The sequence below is a fragment of the Dermochelys coriacea genome, chromosome 14, assembly GCF_009764565.3.
Source record: "Dermochelys coriacea isolate rDerCor1 chromosome 14, rDerCor1.pri.v4, whole genome shotgun sequence".
Classification (NCBI taxonomy): Eukaryota; Metazoa; Chordata; order Testudines; family Dermochelyidae; genus Dermochelys; species Dermochelys coriacea.
Window position 1 is genome coordinate 32,332,722 of NC_050081.1, and position 22,516 is coordinate 32,355,237.

The 22,516-nt window shown below is 44.0% G+C and overlaps 2 protein-coding genes across 2 annotated transcripts; both read left to right on the forward strand.

The window, feature by feature from the left end:
- Positions 1-1,494, forward strand: LOC119842509 (olfactory receptor 14A16-like). The gene has a single exon (XM_038370772.2). It carries the CDS (start codon positions 87-89, stop codon positions 1,038-1,040), a length of 954 nt encoding a protein of 317 aa, XP_038226700.1. The 5' UTR covers positions 1-86; the 3' UTR covers positions 1,041-1,494.
- Positions 1,495-21,342: 19,848 nt separating this feature from the next.
- Positions 21,343-22,285, forward strand: LOC119842515 (olfactory receptor 14A16-like). The gene has a single exon (XM_038370779.2). The coding sequence runs from the start codon at positions 21,356-21,358 to the stop codon at positions 22,283-22,285; it is 930 nt and encodes a 309-aa protein (XP_038226707.1). The 5' UTR covers positions 21,343-21,355.
- Positions 22,286-22,516: the final 231 nt, after the last annotated feature.

Below are 22,516 nucleotides of genomic sequence, written 5' to 3' on the forward strand. Positions count from 1 at the left end.
CAGAGTCATTCCCTCTCTCACTATAACCCTGACCATTGCTCTTGTCCTTCCCTCCACAGCCATCACACGATGAACTAAGAAAGAAAATGTCCAACCGAACCACCGTGACCGAGTTCCTTCTCCTGGGATTCTCTGATGTTCGAGAGCTGCAGATTTTGCACTTCATGGTGTTTCTAATGTTTTACCTGGCAGCCCTGACAGGGAATCTTCTAATCATCATACCCATAGCTCTTGACCACCACCTTCACAGCCCCATGTACTTTTTCCTGATGAGTTTGTCCATCCTAGACCTCGGCTCCATCTCTGTCACCATCCCCAAATCTATGGCCAATTCCCTTATGAACACCAAGTCCATCTCCTATTCTGGATGTGTCGCCCAAGTCTTTTTCCTCATCTTCTTTGCTGAAGCTGACTTCGTCTTACTCACGATCATGGCATACGATCGATACATTGCCATCTGCAAACCACTGCACTATGAGACTATAATGAACAGGAGAGCTTGTGTCCAAATGACAGCCAGTGCCTGGATCAGTGTAATTCTCTATGCTTCATTGCATACCGGGAACACGTTTTCGATAACCTTCTGTGGAGGCAACATGGTGGATCAGTTCTTCTGTGAAATCCCCCAGCTACTCAAGCTCGCCTGCTCTAACTCATACCTCAGTGAAGTAGGGGTTATTGGATTTGGTGTGTGTTTAGCCCTAAGTTGCTTTGTTTTTATAATTGTGACATATGTTCAGATCTTGACCACGGTATTGAGAATCCCCTCTGAGCAGGGCCGACATAAAACCTTCTCCACATGCCTTCCTCACCTCATCGTAATTTCCATGTTTCTTTCCACTGTTGTCTTTGCCTACATGAAACCCATTTCCAGCTCTCCCTCAGCTCTGGATCTCGTGGTGGCTGTTCTCTATTCCGTGCTGCCGCCTGTTATGAATCCGATCATCTACAGCATAAGGAACAAGGAAATCAAAGCTTCCCTGAGGAAACTGACTGGGTGGAGGTTATTCAACAAGAATAAAATGTCTGTGTTTCTCTGATGAACATGGTTTTATCTGTGTTTTTTTTACAAATACAATCAACTGATGACATTATTGTCCCCATAAGAATATGGTGTGTGATTTTTTTTATGCAAAATGCTGTATGTATAGTGGTAAATCCACACTAACTCCACTAAGTCAGTGGAGTTCTTCTAGGTTTATACCAGTATAAATAAGATGAAAACCTATCTATCTCATGCTTTTATACTGCCACTCCTCACCATGTTATCTGAGTACCTTCCACATAAAATCAGTAGCCATTAGAAGGTAGCCAGTGGACTCCATGGAGTCTCTGGTTCTTCTCCTTTTTTGGGGTTAAAACTTTGCTTGGGGTACGATGGCTTTTGGGTTTCTGTTTGCTGGTGTGACAGAATGGGATATGGCAGCATCAGATCATGAACTCGGTGTTTTACTATCTAGGTATATATTCACATGGTGACTTCAGAAGGCTGGGCTTGCTCAATAGCAGTCTATCGCTTTGATTTTTGTTGCTTTTCACCTACAGGCCCTGCTGCATGGAACAAGTTTTTTGCAGTATAGGGAGTCTGCAAGTGATTGGAGGGGGGAGCATGACTGGTGGGTCTGGAAGTCTTAATTTTAGCACATGACAAAGAGACAGGGGACTTATTTAAGTTCAGAGTCCTACCCTGTGTCAGGTGCCAACCATAATCCCATGTAAGAAGGACTTGCAGGAGTTTGTTCTATGTATCATAGGATTCCACACTGCCACCCATTACCTTGCTATCTGAGACCTTCCACATAAAGTCAGTAGCCATAGAAAAGCCCCTAGTAGACCCTGAGGAGCCAGAGACTCCTTTCCTTTTTTTGTTCTTCCCTTCAGGGTAAAAAATATGATTGTGGTATCAGTGCAGTTGTTTGGTTCTTGCTTCTTTCTCAGATTTTTTTATTTTATTTTAGGGTTTTTGGGGGGTTTTGTAATGGTGGATTGATTTGTTTCTTTATGAGGTGGGAGTGCCTGGGGACAGGAGAGCCGGAAGCTCCCTAGAAGTGGGGGGGCCACCGACACCTGAACCAAGGCCCCACCTCCACACGGCCTCTTCCCCCAAGGCCCTTCCCCCCGCTTGCTCCTCTCTGCCCCCTCCCCACCGCTGCTCACACTTAAGGCCCGTCAAAAGTGGGAGAACATAGCCCTCCCACCTTTAAAAGTGATGGGGCCATGGCCCCCTGCCCCCCCCATCTCCGTTCTGGTGCCCCTGCCTGGAGAGATGCTGAGTGTTTGGGTAGACAGTGTTGTCAGTGCTTTCTCATTTATTGGGCATGCCCGTATGTCATCTCCTTGATGGGGTTTTGCGAGCAATGGGTGAAGTAACGTCTTGTATTGGCCCAACTGCTGTTGTTGAGAGAGACAAATTTTCAAGCTTACACAGAGCTCTTCTTCCGGTCTGGGAAAGGTGTTTAGAGTGTCACAGCTAAACACAAGTTTCAGAGTGGTAGCTGTGTTAGTCTGTATCAGCACGTTGTTTTTGCTGTTGCAGACTAACACGGCTATCACTCTGAAACCTGTCACTATGCAAGGCACTGAATTTAGCCATATGAAGTGGAAATCCACCAACTTCATGAAAAAACTCATGCAGATACATATGTTGTTTTAGCTAAATATAAGATGGAACAGATTGTTTAATATAAGTAAAAAGAAAAGGAGTACTTGTGGCACCTTAGAGACTAACAAATTTATTAGAGCATAAGCTTTCGTGAGCTACAGCTCACTTCATCGGTGCATCCGATGAAGTGAGCTGTAGCTCACGAAAGCTTATGCTCTAATAAATTTGTTAGTCTCTAAGGTGCCACAAGTACTCCTTTTCTTTTTGCGAATACAGACTAACACGGCTGCTACTCTGAAACCTTTAATATAAGTAGTTAACACATATTGTAAGAGACCATTCAAGGTGAGGATGCCCATTAACACATCTCCAGTCATAGGGAAGGAGGTGAGGGGTGGGGTGGTTAGTCTATTATAGATTGTTGTGATAAACCATAAATCCAGTGTCTTTATTCACTCCATGTTTTTTGGCATCTAGCAAAGTTATGAATTTAAGCTCCAGGCTCATCTCTTGAAGGTTTTGTGCAGGTTTGTTTTGGGAGAAGGACTGAGAGATCAGATATAGAGTGATCAGTTTATGAAAAGTGTTCACCTACAGCTTTTTGTCTTTTATCATTTTTCTGTGTGAGTTCATTTGAAAGCATAATGATTGTCTGGTTTCACCCACATAGTTGTTATTAGGAGTTTAGTATAGTGGATGAGATACATCATATGTTGTGATAGGCATGTGTAGGACCCATGGATCTTGACAGTTGTTTTGTGGGGGGTGTTGATCATCGTAGTAGTGGAGATATGTCTGCAGGTTTTGTATCTGTAGTTCTGTCAGGGGTTGGTGCTGCTTTGAGTTCATGTGTCATGGTCTGTGGGAAGCTTCCTTCTGAGGATGAGCTTGAACAGGTTGGAAGGCTGTCTGAAGGCCAGAAGAAGGGGTTCAAGAAAGATTTCTTTCAGGATGTGGTCCCCATTGAGTGTGGATTGTAATTGTTTGATGATACCCCATATCATCAATGGGCCAATTCACCTTTAAATATGTGTTACTTTAAATATGTGTTTACTTACACTAAAAAATCTGTTCCAAATTGTATTTAGCTGTAACACTCTGAGTACATTTCCTAGACCTGAAGAAGAGCTCTGTGTAAGCTCAAAAGCTTGTCTTACCAACAGAAGTTGAGGAATAAAAGATCTTACCTCACTCACCTTGTCTCTCTAATATCCTGGGACCAACACGACTACAACACCGCTGCATAAATCAATGTTGTGTCATTCTTGCTGTTGTTGAAAGGCTTATTTAAAAGGAAGGTTTTGCAATGTTTCCTAAAGACAATCAGACTCTGGATAATGAGGCCAAATTTTGATCCCATTGAAGTAACTGGAATTTAGCCACTCACTTCAAAGGGATCAGGATTTGGTCAGTTGCCAATACACACAAGGATCCAAGTGTGGCTCAAGGCAGCCTGGAGAAAGCGAATGCAACAGAGATGGAAGGGTGAGATTCCCATCTCAGCTGGACCAGTGCTAGCACAGAGTTGCTCCATTGACATCATCAGTTTAATACTCATGAGGTCTTGGCCGAAAGACACTGGACTAAGTTCAATAGTAACATAAACACTGGTGCAAGTTATTTGTCTGGGGTCATTTTGTTATAATTTGGTGTAAAAGGAAAAATGCCATCACATGCACTGATCTGGTATTCCATATGCCATCCAATGTAAATCTAGTCACATCCAAACTGAGAAAGGATCTCAGAAGTTGGCCTATTAGTATTAGAATACTGTCTTTGTGCATGGTTGTGTACACTACACATACAATAGACAAAGGCAGAGTCTGAGGTTAGATAGACAGACAGAGAGAGAGGACCATTCTTTGTCCTAACACACAACCTCATTGTGTCATAATGATAGATTTCTATTTGACTGTGAATAGAGAGATAGATAATGAATAATTTATGCAAATTATTGTGACTCATTTTCTTTTGAAGACTATGTACAGATCATGATTTTCTTATTTTCTTTAATTATTAAACATTATTTCCCAAAGAATTTCTCTGACAATATCTTAGTCCACAGCTCATCTACAAACAGCTCATCTTAAGTACTTGGCGTTTGAACTTTGAGCTGTTTTGACTGGATATATTTTTAACATGCTCTGTTTCCCTTCCCTGAGTGGATCAGTTGAATTGTCACACTCAGGTTCCTTAAAAAGGAAGAGGCCCATCCTCAGCTGGTGTAAATTGTTATATCTCCATTGAAGTCAAGAGAGTTCTGAGAATTAAAACCACCTGAGGATCTGTTCCGAACGGTCATAGTTGTGAATTCGAAAGTCCGCTCCTTTGAATATTCTGTACTAAGGCCCTTATCCAGCAAACCACTTCACCACGTGTTTAACTTTAAACACACAAGAAGTCCAATTGGAAGCTGGAAGTTAATCTCATGTTTAAGTGTTTTGTTGGATTAGGGTTAGGGCCAACTGGTGCCAGACCCTGCCACTGCCTCAGTTTCTCCCCTTCCCCAATTAAACAAACTGCTACCATTGGTGCATTTGCAAAAAGAAAAGGAGTACTTGTGGCACCTTAGAGACTAACAAATTTATTAGAGCATAAGCTTTCGTGAGCTACAGCTCACTTCATTGGATGCCGATGAAGTGAGCTGTAGCTCATGAAAGCTTATGCTCTAATAAATTTGTTAGTCTCTAAGGTGCCACAAGTACTCCTTTTCTTTTTGCGAATACAGACTAACACGGCTGCTACTCTGAAACCTGTCACTGGTGCATTTGAATTTCTCTCCGCTTCTGGGGTCTGGTTATTGACATAATATAAAAGTTTGTCTCAAAGACAGACTCTTGGAGCTGCCTTCTCCAGACTCACCAGGCCATTACACCCCCCTGGGCTTCTAGTTTTGTTGTTCTAGCCAGGTCTCTCCTAGAATCATAGAATCATAGAATATCAGGGTTGGAAAGGACCTCAGGAGGACATCTAGTCCAACCCCCTGCTCAAAGCAGGACCAATCCCCAACTAAAGCATCCCAGCCAGGGTTTTGTCAAGCCTGACCTTAAAAAACTCTAAAGAAGGAGATTCTACCACCTCCCTAGGTAACCCATTCTAGTGCTTCACTACCCTCCTAGTGAAACAGTGTTTCCTAATATCCAACCTAAACCTCCCCCACTGCAACTTGAGACCATTACTCCTTGTTCTGTCATCTGCTACCACCGAGAACAGTCTAGATACATCCTATTTGGAACCCCCTTTCAGGTAGTTGAAAGCAGCTATCAAATCCCCCCTCATTCTTCTCTTCTGCAGACTGAACAATCCCAGTTGCCTCAGCTTCTCCTCATAAGTCATGTGTTCCAGTTCCCTAATCATTTGTGTTGCTCTCCGCTGGATGCTTTCCAATTTTTTCACATCCTTCTTGTAGTGTGGGGCCCAAAACTGAACACAGTACTCCAGAGGGCCTCACCAATGTCGAATAGAGGGGAATGATCACATCCCTCAATCTGCTGGCAATGCCCCTACTTATACAGCCCACACAGCCTCTGGCTGCTATGGAGAGCTTCTTCCCAAGTCCTCTCTGACCCTGGGTCCCATCTGGATCCCCTGCAGGAGACTCCCTGTGCCCTGAAATTCTTCTCATCTTTACCTTGGATCAGGGCATCATGACCAGCTCTTTCTGCTCCTCAGATCTCGCTGAGCAGTGGCGCTCTGCCAGGCCCATTCCAGACTATGGACTTTTCCAGAGAAACTTCCCCTGGGTCTGTCCTACCCACTGGTCACCCTTGTTCTGATGGATCAGGCTCCCTCCTGTGATGCCTGGTCACCTGACCCATCCACAGCTCCAAACTCAAACCCATCACCTGGGATTGACTATAAGAACCATCTCCCCTTAAAGGGCCAGTGTACCCTGAGAAACTGAGATTTTCAACTGGGCCTAAAATATGTAGGTATCCAACTCCTATTGACTTACAATGGGAGTTCTGCCCATTATTCCCTTAGGCCCCTTTGAAAATCCCATCTCATTGCTTAAATGTCACTGATTCCATCAACTTTCCTGTCTGCATTGCCAGAATATTCACACAGGGGTCATGAACTCAGCTGAATCAAATTCCCTGAAAAAGTAACATTATGAGTCATCCAGGGATGACTTTTCTGTATTCAGTCAGTTCTTCCAATGATGCAGGGTGGAGCTCACTCCAGCTTCTGGCAGAGACAATAACAGGGAGGCCACGTGTAGAGCTGGATCGAAATTTTCCAATGAAACTGAGTTTTGTCCAATAATGTGGATTCATAGAACTCAAAGAGTCATAGAGCTCAGGAACTTTGGGGTTCCATGAACTTTCAGTGAAGCAAAAGCAGGTTGGCCACCAAGCCCTGCCTGCCTGCCAAGCTGGGGAGCCTAGTCTCTCAGGATCCATGGCTCCAGGGCAGCCCTGCCATGCCAGGGCTTCCAGCCTCCCCACCCCAGAGCCAGGAGACTGAAAGCCCTGGGATCCCCATCTCTAACTGTGGCTCAGAAGCAGGGAGCCTGGGAACACTGAGAACCTATCTTGAGCCAGGGTTCTCAGGGCTTCTGGGCCACTAACTCAGGTTTTGTGAATACCGGTGATTTTAGAACACCAAAGGGACAGATTTTTAAAGGTTTGTAGGTGTCTTGTAGGATTCTCAAAAATAGGAGTTTGGAGGGTTGAAAGTGTAGTTCTGCTCCCACCTCAGCTGAGATAGGGACCCTCTTACCTTTAGTTCACACTGGTCAATTTGTTCCTAGCTGGGTATAAGTTAAAGGTTATTCCATTCACTGGATATCTGACAGTCCACTGTAACTGGGCAGCTTTGAAAATGAGGCTCCTTTGAAAATACCAGCTGAAGACTTTGGGAAGCGTGCATCACCATTTTTTTTTCAGCTCACGGGTCACGTCAATAGAGAGATTATCTTGTGAACACTTCCCTCTCATTCATGATCACACCAACTGCCTCAACACCCAGGCACAGTTAAGGGGACCATGTCCCTTGCCCATTCAAGTTCACATAACATGCCGGCATAAGCTACAACAATTGTGGGTATGGAAAGGTTATATTAGGAAAGCATTTGGGGATGGATTAAGGTTTAAACATTATCGGCCAATCTCCAGGGCCCGGCTCTCGGAGTCATGGCATTGCAGCAGAATCTCGGCTTTTATTTTCTAAGCAATAGTAATTTTCTAGTCGAAATGGCTGACAAGGAAAGCTTGAAAGTGTTATCCAAGCCTCAGACAATAGCCAAGCATAACCCTCAAAGCAATGTCCACCTGAGTCTGCAGAGAACCTGAACCAATTGCTCTGAGAGCGGGGAGTTGCCCTGAGTCAACCAATGCAACAATGCCTGTCTGAGTCTGCAAAGAGCCTGAGCTAATAGCTCTGAAAGCAGAGGTCTGCCCTGAGTGTAACCAACACAATGACTCCAGCTTGAATCAGTAGAGAGTCTGGGAGGGTGGTGTTATGCGATGAGAATCTCAGCTACAGAACAAACACAAAATTAAGCATCAAGGCACAGATACACAGCTCTTGGAAAATGGCATAGCTCTTTAGTGCTATGCCAATTTACACCAACGGGGTATCAAGCCCCATTGACTTCAATAAAATGAAGGCCGATAAACACCAGATAGGGACCTGGCCCTTCAAATCTTTTTAGTCTCTCTGACATACCTACAACCTGTGTGAATTAAACATTTTAAATATGTCATGCAGCATTGCACCTGCCGCTTGATGAGCCATTGTCTGAGGTAAGAAAAACATGTAATTACAGAGAAAGAAAGAAAGAAAGAAAGAAAGAAAGAAAGAAAGAAAGAAAGAAAGAAAGAAAGAAAGAATTGGGCCATTCATCCCAATAGAAGCTGAAAATCAGATACAGAAAATCTTAGCAACACTGAATTCCTCCAAAGTTCTGTCCCCAGTGGGAATGAATCACTCTGAAACCATAAAAAGTTACACTTCTAATTATCCTCAAAGGCAAAGGACTAAGAAAGTGCAGACCGGTTAGCAACTTGTGACTTGTCTTCAGTGCAGATTCACAGGCACTGAATATGGATTTGAAACTGTGTAATGGGACAGATCCCCAGCTGGTGTAAATTGATACAGCTCTACTGGAGAGAGTGGGCCAGATCCCAGCCTGTGTAAATCAGCATAACCGCATTGAACACATAGAAACAACTGTGGGCTAATACAATGATGGGTGCATGATAGGTAGATAGACAAATATTTAACTAAACAATCCTGATGGTTGAGAATCAAATGAATCACAAATTGAGACAAACTTCACAGACCAGCACAGTAAATTTGCTATTTCAATTAAACACATTTTTGAGGACTAATATTCAGGGGATATTTAAGAACATAAATGTGAAATTACAATTTGAATTCTTTTAGACTTTTAGTATCAACTTAATGAAATATCTGTGGCTGGTCAGAATTTTCATTCCCCTCTGCAAAAATTTGAATTTTCACCAGAACCCCAAAATGTAACTTTTATTTATGTATTTATTTTTCACTTTTTGGCAGTCCAAAATTCAGCTGAAAAATGCAAATTTTAAACTGGAAACCAATTTTTTGTTTTGTGTTCAAGTTTCCAAGAATAATCATTTTTTTCAAGAAAAGATTCAGAGAAAAATTTTCTTTAGCTGAAACCCCAATTTTCCATAAAACCAACCAACCAACCAACCAATCAACCAACCAAACAACCAAACAATACATCCACATGTAGCTTAACAAAGAGACCCTTTACAGTACTTGCATGGAGAGAAAAAAATGTGGGCCAGGCTCTAATTGAGAATTCATTGTGAGTTATGTATCCACTCTCAGTGATTAAGCCCCATGTTATGCCTGGAGAAACTGAGGCACAGATAATTGAGCTAACCTAGTGTCTGGGTCACCTCTCTAGCCACTGTTGCCTGGTTGTACTTGTTATTTTAGGCTGAGATGTTGAAGGGAGTCTAAGGGAGTTAGATGCACAAGGTGTTGATATACAAACCTGCCTTAGACCCTGAAGGTACGTACTCAAGGTCAATGGGACCAGAATACAGACCTCCTAGTCTAGCACCATATTGATTGTGCGGTACTGCTGCCAGCTGAGCACAAATTGCAGAAAATGCAATATACACTGTGTTGTTTTAGTATTTTAGTTTCATGGCAAAATTTTTAGTCTATTGTCTGACAGAACTGGAGACCTTTTTTGCTAGGTCTGTTGGGCTTGGGCTCTAATTTTTTCTATTTTTTTAATTCATTTGATCAGGCGACATCTTGGCCCAGATCCTCAAATGGTGTAAAATCTTACAGACCCATTAACTATAAAAGAGCTATGCCAATGGACACTAGTGGGACAAAGCATATGACCAGTGCTTTGATGGTCAGCAGTGAGGCGCACACATCATTCCTGGTCAATAGAAGTGGAAAGTTCTGTGGTCCCTTGATATTCACCTCATGAGATATTATGAAGTGGGGAATCAGGGTCATTATCTCTGTCACTCTAATCCTGACCATTGAAGCTGGTGAAGCTGTTCCACGGCATGAATACTTAGTCATTAGATTTAGCGTAAAACTGAGAGATCCTATGGCCTGGAGGTTAGAGCACTCAGCCAGGATGTGGGAGACCCAGAATCTGGTCCCCCTTCTCCAATGATTCATAAATAGTACACAGTGGAACAGTTTCTACAGGACAGATGGGGAAGGACCCACCTCAGAGTACCCCAGTGGTTAGGGCAGTTGCCTAAGAGGTGAGATCCCTTTCGGCAGAGGAGGGCATTGTCTCCCTCATTCTAGGAGAATATCCTAACCACTGGGCTATAAGTTATGAGGGTGGCTCCCTCCTTCTCTCCTCCCCCCCAGCTTCTTGTAAAAAAAATATTGTAGGCGCCTAACCCCAAGAGAGGGCCTGCAGCTTACAAATCCCTTTGGGAGCTTTGAAAAGCTCAGCCTAGACTGGTAGGTAAACTTAGGATGTGTCATAGCTCATATCGCTCTCCATGGAATGTGTCAGCACAGACGAGTTTCCTCTCCTTTATCTTGCTCCTAGTGCTTTTCAGAAATAGTCTTGGAAATAGTTTCTCCTATGGAAAATTTAGGCATTTCATAGAAAAACTGAAAATCTTAAAACTACTTTTTTATATGAACATTTTTCATTTTCAGGATTTCCGTTTTCCAATGAAAAATCAATATTTTTGAGGAAAATCAGGCACTTCCTGCCAATATTTTTCATTTAGTGAAAAGCCCAGTTTTCCAACAAAAATGTTTTGATGGAAAATGTTTAACCAGTCATAGATGCTACAGCTTTTCAGGTACTCTCAGTTCTCTTGACTGAGCACTGAGCGTGAATAGTGTACAGAGGACACTCTTGCTCTAAAAACTGATGCTGTGAAAATGTATCCTTTCTTATATATTCACTGACAGAGTCTGACACCCTTATTCATGTTGAGTATTTCCTTTTTCCCTCATGTAAAGTAATGTAAAGTAGTCCCACTGAAATCCATAGAACTTCTTAGAGTAACATCTACTCAACATGAGGAAAGGTGGTAAAATCTGGCCCAAAGTGTATACTCAGTGTCCTTCACATCTAGTGAATTTTACTCCCCTTAGTTCTAACACAACCCTGGACAGTCAACTACAACCTAATGCCAGTTGCAAATTGTGCCTTTGATTACACTTGAGCAATTGTGCTGATTACCTGAAAGGATGATTCACCAGGAGCCTTGCCTCACTCAGTGCACAGTATGGATGCAGGCAACTACAAATCAGGCATTTTCCAACTTTCAAGTCCTTGGCTTTGCAAGTCAAATAGATATCTTTTCTAATAAAGGTTTTTGCAGGCAATTTAAAGGAATTCTTCATAGTGTTCATAGCTTTGCAACGTTTAGGGCCAGAAGGCACCATTACATCATCCAATCCAACTACCTGTATATCACAGGCCATTAAACGTCACCCAGATACCTCTATATTGAGCCCAATGACTTTAGTGAAACTCAGGATTTCAGTCCTCAGGAGACTACACTGTTGTGAGCCACTAGCAGAGAACAGCAGAGCCTGAGATCCCTGGAGTGGCAGGGAATTAATTAGGTGAGATGTGCCCAGATGATCCCAGCAGGTGATCTGTGCCCTATGCTACAGAGGAAGGTGAAAAATCCCCAACAATTTGACTTGGGGGGAAATTTCTTCCTACCTTGAATCTGGTGACCAGTTAGACCCTGAGCATGTGAGCAAGACCCACTACTCAGATAGTCAAGCAAACAAAAACTCTCATATCCCTTTGCATTAATGTGGAGGTTTTTCCCCTACAGTTTTTTCTTTGAATAAAAAAACCCCTGTGATTAATAAATGATAATCCTTTTTGTTTGCAGTTGCATTAGTTGTTGAGGCAGAAATATATGTACACATATTTATAACTGAGGCCTTTTTGAACTTTGCAAAAAATAAATTAATTGGTATTCTGATAGGTATAACCCAACATAATATTAAAATAGTGTGGTACCACTTATATTTTAAAAAGTATAAAATTGGCTTTTGTTGCAACAAAATAAGAAAAAAACAAAAAAAGTAGTCATGTGACACATACTACCACACAGGACAACATATACGACAAGTTTCAGGGTAGCAGCTGTGTTAGTCTGTATCCACAAAAATAAGAGGAGTACTTGTGGCACCTTAAAGACTAACAAGTTTATTTGAGCATAAGCTTTCGTGAGCTACAGCTCACTTCATTGGATGCTCTGTGATGATTCCTTGTGTAGCATTACATTTTGCAATGTATCCGTTAGCAAGTTTTTAAATTATTTAACATGTGCTATGTCAATTTTCTTTCAATCTAGATTTTTAAGCAAAATGTCACACAGTGCCAAGTCAAAAGCCTTACAGATGGCAAAGTATATTACCTCTACTGACCAAACTTTTAATCACTTAGCCTTTCTGGGCTTCAATTACCCATCTCTGAAATGGGGACAAATAGCACTTCCCTACTGCACAGCAGTGCTGTGAGGAGAAATACTTTGAAGGTTGTGACGTGCTTTGAATTCTACTGATGAAACGTTCTAAGTAAGAACTATCTATTACTGTTCTGGAGTCTCTGCCTGGAAGATACGGCATGTTTCTATCATTAAGCCTCCTCTCATAATGTTCTCCCATTATAGCCGCAGCAGCAGGGCAGAGGGTGGGAGGGAGAGAGAGACCCGGCAGCTACTTCTTCCTAGCTGCTTCCCTGCCTCAGCCACTGCACACGCAGCAAGAGACACGGTGCTGCCCAGATGCACCTGGCACCAGCTCTGTCAGCTCCTGGGATTTTCAATGAGGCTGGTCAACAATTTTCCATGGAAACTCATTTCCAGGGTTTTCTGTTAAATTAATCTTTTCACTAAAAGTGTCGGCTTTTCTTTAAAGACTTGTAGTCAGAAAACTGAAAACCCCCAACACCAAATTTTTTTGGCCCCAAAGCAATTATTTTTTCCCAGGCTTGGCCAGACATTTTCAGCGTTTTTGGTTTTTCCTTCAAAAATCAAAATTTTCCACCCAAAAATTTACAGAAACAAAAATGTTTCCATCCTTGTCATTGGCAGTGTTGTTGTAGCCGTGGTGGTCCCAGGATAGCAGCAAGACAAGGTGAGTGTGGTGATAGCTTTTATTGGACCAACTACTGCTGGTGAAAGAGACAAGCTTTCGAGCTTACTCAGAGACCTGAAGAAGAGCTCGATGTAGCTCGAAAGCTTGTCTCTTACACCCGCAGAAGTTGGTCAAATAAAAGATATTACCTCACCCACCTTGTCTCTCATCATTCTGGTCAAAATTTTCCATGAAAAAACATAAATAAATAAATAAAAATATGTCCTTACCATTCCTCCTTTCCCTCAACCCCCAGCAATACATCAGAATATGTAGCCCCTTGTGGGCAAGGGACAAACTAACAGTCTAGACCAGATTCCAGGATGCTTTAGAGTGGAAAGAGATCTGGGAGAACATAATCAGAGCTCACACTGATGCCACTGAGTTCAGAACCCAGTCCTTGGTCAGTTACATATTAGTAAACAGGCCTGTAGCGGTCAGTTGGTGTCTCTTGAGTCAAGATGTCCTCTGATCTTTATGGTGTGGTAAAAATCTCTTGTGCTGAAATGCATGGACATCCCTATTAACCCTGTGACTTTTTTTCCTGAGATCATCAGTGGGAGCTGATACTATCTGAGAACATGGAGGGGACAACGACTTATGACAAAGGGCTTTCAGAGCTCATTAAGAGCTGTGAATAAAGTTCATACCACATCTAGATTAAAACACACTCTTCCCACCCTGCCAGAACTGCAGCTACTGGATATGCAAATGGTTTGAGACCTGATCTAGCTGCCTACACAGGGGGCCCACCGAATACCAAGCTTTTGAGCAACTGAAGCTTTGCCAAGGGAATTTATTTAATTATGTTCTCCAAAGGACATTTTAGGTAGGTACACTGGAGCCCTGCAGGGCTCAGAATCAGGGGTAGAGATGGAAAAAGTTCATCTCCCAGGCCAGCCACCAAATACAAAATTAATGTGAAAACATAAACACTGAGTGACGTTCTCCTGCCAGCTACCCTAGCTCAGCCCTGTTTTCTGAACAGGGCTGAGAGGAGAACTGGGTCAGCTGATTTTCATTGTCTCACCTGCATTTGGCTTTTAAGAATTCTCTCTTCAGACATTAAACCTTCCCCGTTTGTTGCAATGAAATACCCTTAGAGCTGAAGGATATCTTTGGCTGGACTCACATCTCACTGATAATGGTGAGACCTGATCTGGAATACTGTGTGCAGTTCTGGTCTCCCATGTTTAAGAAAGATGAATTCAAACTGGAACAGGTGCAGAGAAGGGCTACTAGGATGATCCGAGGGATAGAAAACTTACCTTATGAGGGGAGATGCAAAGAACTTGGCTTGTTTAGTCTAACCAAAAGAAGGCTGAGGGGAGATAAGATTGCCCTCTATAAATACATCAGAGGGATAAATAGTAGGGAGATAGAGGAGTTCTTTAAGTTAAGCGCCAATGTAGAAATAAGAATAAATGGATATAAACTGGCCATCAAGTTTAGGCTCAAATATTGGCCAACATTTCTAACCATTGGAGGAGGAGTGAAGTTCTGGAACAGCCTTCCAGGGGAGCAGTGGGGGCAAAAAACCTAACTGGCTTCAAGACTGAGCTTGATAAATGTATGGAGGGGATGGTTTGAGGAGACTGCCCACAATGGCATGGAGCCAATCTGTGGCTGCTGGCAGCAAATATTTCCAGTGGCTGATGATGGGACACTAGATGGGGAGGGCTCTGAGTTACTACAGAGAATTTTTTCCCAAGTGTCAGGCTAGTAGGTCTTGCCCACATACTCAGGGTCTAATTGATTACCATATTTGAGGTGGTGAAGGAATTTTCCCCCAGGTCAGATTGGCAGAGACCCTGGGGGGTTTTGCCTTCCTCTGCAGCATGGAGCACAGGTCACTTGCAGGTTTAAACTCGTATAAATGGTGGATTCTCTGTAACTTGAAGTCTTTAAATCATTATTTGAGGACTTCAGTAACTCAGCCAGAAGTTAGGGGTCTATTACAGGAGTGGATGGGTGAGATTCTGTGGCCTGTAATGTGCAGGAAGTCAGACTAAAGCCAATGTGCTGTGGTAGAAGGAAGCAGGTCACGGTCCATCGATAGGTGAATGTTCTGTAAAAATGAACCCCTTCCCCACCCCATGGGGCTGAGACTCAATGACGTGGGGAAGTATGTGACTCCCTGATTTTAGAGCTGTAGAAGGGCTTTTGCTGCTCTCCGGATTCTGTCCATGTACTTTGGGTTATGTCCCATAATTGTCTCACTAGATCAGAAGTTGTGGTGATAGGTGGTCAGTCACGGCTGGCCTGTCTCCTTCCTGACCATCTGTTCATCATTCAGGGGTTCAGAATCCCTGCTCATGTCTGCAGTTTTCTGGGGTGCAGGGAGGATTCAGGACAATTCCCGCCCCCTCTCCAACAATCTGTGCCCGTGGGAGAGAACGCTTGATTCCCCTAGGGCCCTCCTCCACTGGGAGGAACCAGTGGCTTTTCTCAGGGCCATCTCCTGGGTCTCACAGGGGTTAGAGGTTCTTGATTTCCAATGCAACCTGGTGTCCTGTGCTTGGCACTTAACAGAACGTGAGGGCCTGGGTTGGAGCCTCACTAGTGGCCATGGCTTGTGTGTGTTACAGGGATCCATCGCTACGTATAACCAAGGGAATCCCCGGGGTGGGTGAGTCAATGCATGATGGTGTCTCAAGGGATCCGGCCTCTATCTCCGTGACTGATCCCTGAGTTTCTGAGAGGGGAGCCGCTGGGTCAATGAGCTGGGAAAGACTCGCTCAGCTATTGCATGACCAGATCCCAGATGGATTTCTGGCTCCCTGTGGGAGCACAGAGTGGGTGTGGGGGTTTCCCAGCACCATCGCGAGTCAGGAAGCAGAAGAGCCCTGCCTTGGGTCGAGGACATGGTGAGCTCCTGGGTTTCATTACTTCACCCTACAAAAGGCTGGTGGCAACATCAGTGGGGTGGGGAGTGCTACCTGAGACCTTCACTGGGGCCACTATAGGACGATACTGTCCCAGCCCCCCCAGTTTGGAGCCTGGCTTTGTGCAATCTGCCAAAGGTTTGTGCCCTGTTGCTTTTAGGTCTTTGGAGAGATATTCTCTGAGGGGCAGAGAAGATCCTTCCTGCAGGTGGCGCTGCTGGCCATCTATGACCCACTGCTGCACCTCAGCCCGGCTGGACTGGTCCTGGACTTCTCCATCTTTGGGGAAGCTGCCCAGCTGATGGGGATAAAGTGAGAGGCTGGATTAGGTTCAGGTGATTGGGGGTGGGACCCAGGGCCTGTTGCCTCTAGGCCCCAAAAAGTCACTCCTGTCCCATCACCATTCGATGTCTGGGAAGCTGCAAGGAAAATGAGTCAGAGCAGGTGCCTTGCTAGAGGTGAATTCAACTCCATGAGCAGGATGGACTAAGGGCATGAATTGCAGAGATGCCACAACCACCAAAACTCTAGTTCCAGTCAGAGCAGTTTGAACGGCCTCAACATCTCTGCAAACCAGGCCTTCAGTGAGGAGCCAGGACCTCAACCTGCTAAGAGAAGGAAAGGGGAACAGCCATATCAGCATCCCACTCCTCAGGGCCAGGAGAAGGAGTGGCCCCTGGCTCAGCTCCCTTGGTTTGATGGAGCTGCTGAGATCGGGGTGGGATGAGAAGAGATGAGAATGAGCTGGGAACATAGTAGAATGGCAGTGAGGGCCCCTTCCTTTCAGAGGAGAGTCCATGGCCCCTCCACGGGGGAGCCCTTCCTTCCTTCCACACTGTGCACTTTGGTGCCTGGATGCTGCAGGGGACTGCTAAGGGCAAGGATTGAAGAGCCAGCTATCATCCTGCCATGAGCTCTAGCACTCCTTTTGTCTTAGGGGGGGCCTGTGATTAACTTATCCTTAGTTATGTTAACTGAAGGGTGAATACACAGCCATCAATCTCAACGAGGTCATTAGTACTTCTCCATATAATACCTATAAGGCAGCAACAGGAAACTGTTTTGGGGGACTACAACCAGGAGTGCAACTAGGGTGGTACTCGCTGGTATGCAGTACTGGCAAGAGATTTTTAGTGGGTACGGGGTACCAGAAAGACTTGGTGCTTGCCCCTGCCTCTGGAGCAGGGGCGGGGCTGCACTCTGCTCCTTAAAGGGGCAGAATGCAGCTAGGGAGGACATTCATTATTTAAATGGCTTTAACAGCACAATACATATGCTAACAAACAAAGGCTATGTTTAAGTTTGTTATCATATGTTTTATGTGGTAACATTGGTCAGGAGTCCTGAAGAGGGGAGGGATGGAAGGTGTTTAAACAGTGTTTTTTATTCTGTTTCTCCCCATTGGTCTGAATTATCCATGGCATCCATACTGCATCACATCGAGTCCAAATCATCAGAGGAATGCCTCTGCTTGCACTGACCAGAGGATGTTTGGATTCTGATGTCAGCCCAGTTCTGCCATCTGACGGGAAACAGGTGTTGCCCCCAGTGTACCTAGAGTTCTTCTTTGCAGTCAAACTAGCCTAACATGGATTTTGTTAACTGGAACTGGAGCAGCAAACAAAGAAAACAAATGCCTCATTTCCCAGCTTTGTGGGTGAGAGAACTATAAGTGAAAATTATAATGCTGGACACTATAATGCCTTAAGCCAGCTGCCTCAGGAATTTGCCAAGAACTTTGCTGAAAAGATGTTCCTCATCTTAGCAATGGAGCTAAGACGTATCACACATCTGCCCACCTTTATTCGGATGAAGCTCCTTCTGATCTGACAGCTCAGACATTGTCAGTTTCATCCAGAACAATTTACAAACTTGGAACCTAATCCTGTAAACCCTTAATCATTTGATCAATCCCATTGAAGACAATGGGACTATTTGCATGACTATGGACCACTTTTGTGGACTGGTAAGAGTTTCAGGAGTCTGTTCTGTTCCTATAAAAAAAGTTGAATCCCACATTGAAATGCAATGTTTGGGTACAATACCATAAAGCAGTGTAGGATACAGTTCTACTTAAAATTTGTCTTTTAATAAGTCCTACATATGCTGAAATGGTTCCTCACCCAACTCCCCATATTCCATATAAACAGACTGAATATTACATATGTAGGTAGAAAGTGAATAGTTAAGCATTTTGATGTTTGTATATACAAAGGGGGGTGTCGCAGGGAATGGGAAGAACGTGGGGCTGGGGGTGGGGAGGAGTCACATAGAGGGTCACAAGAGGAGGTCACATGCCCTCCCCTTGTGTCCCTCCCACGAGTGCAGTACCATCAAGAAATGATTTCTACTTGCACCACTGGCTATAAATCAGGAAACCCCTTGCTCAAATGACCAATAATTCAATTTACTAATCCTACCCTGCACCCTCTGGAAGCACACCAATTTTCAAAGGAATCTAACTAAGCATGTCAATGTTAGAGGCCTTAGAAAGTCGACTTTTTAATGGTAGTCACAACCCAACTTTAGCTATAATAGCACTGCTGCTAGAAAGAAAGGAAAAGTTCGGCCATTCATCCTAATAGAAGTGAAAGTTCAGATACAGAAAATCTTAGCAACACTGAATTCCTCCAAAGTTCTGTCCCTAGTGGGAATGAATCGCTCCTTAACATTAAAAGTTACACGCTTATAATTAATCCCATGGAACAAAGAACTAAGAAAGTGCAGACAGGTTCAGAACTTTTGTCTCGTCTTTGGTTTAAAAATTCACAGGAAAAGAATATGGATTTGAAACTGTGTAACAGGCTAGATCCCCAGCTGGTGTAAATCAGCCATTGCTCCATTGAAATCAAAGGGCCAGATCCCCAGTTGGCAAAAATAGCCCTAGCTACACAAGCTGAGGATCTGGTCCTTAGTTTTTAGTGTTTGCTTTGGGTACCTCTTAATGACTTACTTCGATCAGCCCAGCCAACCTGAGTTGTGGGTTCCTCTGGTGGCTGTACTCCAAGAGTTGCTGATGCAATGCAGGAGAAGCGGGGGGGTGGGGGGGGACGGAAAAAAACAACAACAATCTCTGCTCACCCAGAGGTAATTATGTGGAATTAATGAAGGAACAGGCTATTTCAGGCCAGCTGAGGTTCTGGTGCTACTAGGCTTAGCGATTGTAGGTCACATGTCTGTACTATAAATATATATTTTATTCCGCAATCCCTTTGGGACACCCTTTGAGACTCAGCCCTGCCTTATTTTTAGTCAAGTGTCCTTCGGGTGATGCTGTCATTGTGTGAGATCCAGGGAGGGTGCTGTTCCCTGAGTTTAGGTTCATCTAGGGGAGGGGAGGTTGTTAGGGTGGTTTGCTCCAGAGGTAAGATCATAGCTTGGCTCACAGCCCTGGAGACCAGATTCAGCTATTTAGCCCCAGAATAGGGACATCCCAGGTTGTGACCATGTCTGGTGCCTGCACAAACCAGGATCAGCTCTAGAGCTGAGAGGGGCTTTCAGTCTCTGATCCCGTTTAGTACATCATCTCTCAGCCAAGCCTGTCCAAGGAGGGAAGCAGGGAGCACACATCTGTGGAGTCTGCTGTCTGCTCGGAACTGCAGAGAGACCCGGCAACTCAGAAAACAGCTTCTGGATAATATAGTGATGTGGGCATGACAGACAGATAGGATTATTTGAACATTATCTCTCTGACAGAGGAGGATCAAATGCATCACAAGTTGGGAAAAAATCCACAAAGACCAGCACAGTAAGTTTCCTATTTTAATTAAATATGTTAGGGTATTAATATACAAGGCACATGTGAGAACATAAATATGTTTGACAATTGGAAGTCTTGAAGAGTTTTACTATAAATTTAATCAAATACCTAGCACCAGTCAGGCTTTTTTATTTGCTTATTTTTCAGCAGCAAAAATGGATTGTTCATAGAAACTGTGAAAACTCAAACACTTGTTTCATCATGGAACTGAGAAGAAAACAATTTTAACTGAAAACTGAAAAAAATTAACCTCTGCTATCTTTGGAAAAACAAAATATATATTGAGGATAGCAGAGACTTTCCATGAAAATGTGTTTAATTGAAAACCCAATTTGCCTTTGAAATAATTAAAGCAGAAAATGTCTGTCTACCCAGAACTGGAAACTTAGCTTTTCACCAAGGTGGGAAACATTAAGATTTTCCACTAATAACCACAATTTCAGACCCATTCACTCTACTGCAACTGTTTCAAAGGGATAGCTCCAGGATGGTTAAACTGAATAAAGCAAAGTCGATAGCCCACAGAATATATTTTAAGCACTGTGAAGCTAAAAGACTGAGCTGAAGCCCACAGACAAAACCTTTCTATCTTGACACTGCCCAAGGAGAGACAGAAGGTCAATGAGATTAGAACCTAGATCTCCTGCTCTAGCACCATATCTGCTGTCCTATATTGCTGCCACTTAAATGGCAGTGCTGTTGAGTGGTGCACAGAACATACACATAGTATGACACAGTCCACCCCTCTAAGAGCTTCCCGTCCTAATGGACAAGGCAGAGAAAGGGAGGGAGGGGAAACAGAGGCACAGGGAGGGGAAGTAACCAGCCCAAGGTCACCCAGCAGGTCAGTGGCAGAACCAAGAACAGAACCCAAGTCTCCTGACTGACTCTGACCTGCACAGCACGGACACAAAGTCACAGAGGGAAACAATACAACCTAGCAGTAACTGAACGACGCTCCTAGCCCATCATCACATAGAGATGGAAGTGCAGCTAGGATTGGTGCCATGAATCAATCTGGAAAGAGGTAGCAGGTCGTCTGTGTGGAGGAATCATCACAGACGAGCTGCCACATAGGAAGCTGGGTGAGTCAATGTCGTATTTCTTTGGAAAGTGGGAATCAGGCTGTTGTCATTTTAGTATGTTAGTTTCATGCCCAAGTTGTGGGCTTGCTGTTTGTCACAATAGGGAACCATCTTGGCTAGAATTGTTGGATTTGGATTGTTCTTTGTCCCATCCTTCATACTGCATTTTATCTAAGGCCAGAGCCTCAGAAGGTGTAAACTGACCCAGCTCCATTGACTTTAAGTGAAATAATCCAGTTTACACTAATGCGATAATGCACCTGATTAGTGCTCTGGCTGATGGAAGTGATGCGTGCTGTGCACCCTTGACATTCACATCATGAGATATTACAGAGAGAGAATCAGGATCAATTCCTCTGGCATTCTAATCCTGACCTTTGCCCTTCTCCTTCCCTCCACAGACATCACACTGAGGAAGAAAATGTCCAACCGAACCACCATGACCGAGTTCCTTCTCCTGGGATTCTCTGATGTTCGGGAGCTGCAGATTTTACATTTCATGGTGTTTCTAGTGATTTACCTGGCAGCCCTGATGGGGAATCTTCTCATCATCACAGTTGTTGTCCTTGACCACCATCTTCACACCCCCATGTACTTCTTCCTGATGAATTTGTCCATCCTAGACCTCGGCTCCATCTCTATCACTGTCCCCAAATCCATGGCCAATTCCCTCATGAACACCAGATCAATTTCTTATTCTGGATGTGTTGCCCAAGTTTTTCTCTTTGTCTTTTTTGTTTCAGCAGATCTTGTTTTATTGACTGTCATGGCGTATGACCGATACGTTGCCATCTGCCAACCACTGCACTATGAGAGAGTGATGAACAGGAGAGCTTGTGTCCAAGTGGCAGCTGTTGTCTGGATCAGTGTTTTTCTCTACTCTGCACTCCACACTGGGATCACATTTTCAGTCTCCTTCCGTGGAGGCAATGTGGTGGGTCAGTTCTTCTGTGAAATCCCCCAGCTCCTCAAGCTCGCCTGCTCTGACTTGTACCTCAGTGAAACTGGGGCTATTGCCTTTAGTGTGTGTTTAGGCTTAAGTTGCTTTGTTTTTATAATTGTGTCGTATGTTCAGATCTTCAAAACAGTGCTGAGAATACCCTCTGAGCAGGGCCGGCATAAAGCCTTCCTCACCTGCCTCCCTCACCTCACTGTGGTGTCCTTGTTTTTTTGCACTGCCACTTTTGCCTACAGTCATCCCACCTCCAGTTCAGCCTCAGGTCTGGATCTCATGGTGGCTGTTCTCTATTCTGTGCTGCCAGCAGTGATGAATCCGATCATCTACAGCATGAGGAACAAGGAGATCAAAGCTGCATTGAGGAAACTGATAGGGTGGAGGTTATTCAACTGAAATAAACTGTCCATTTTTTCCCTTTGGTTGTGATTTCATTCCGTGTTTCTTTACAGTTTGAACCCCTGGCACAGAGACGAGGGCCTATTTAACAGTGCCGTTCTGCTCTGTGCAGAGAGGGGCCCACCATGCCCACAAGTAGAAAGGATTTGCAGAAGCAAGAGGGCAGAAGGGATTCTTCTCAGCCTGCAACCTTGGACTTACAGAATGGATGAGATCAGATTAGGGGAG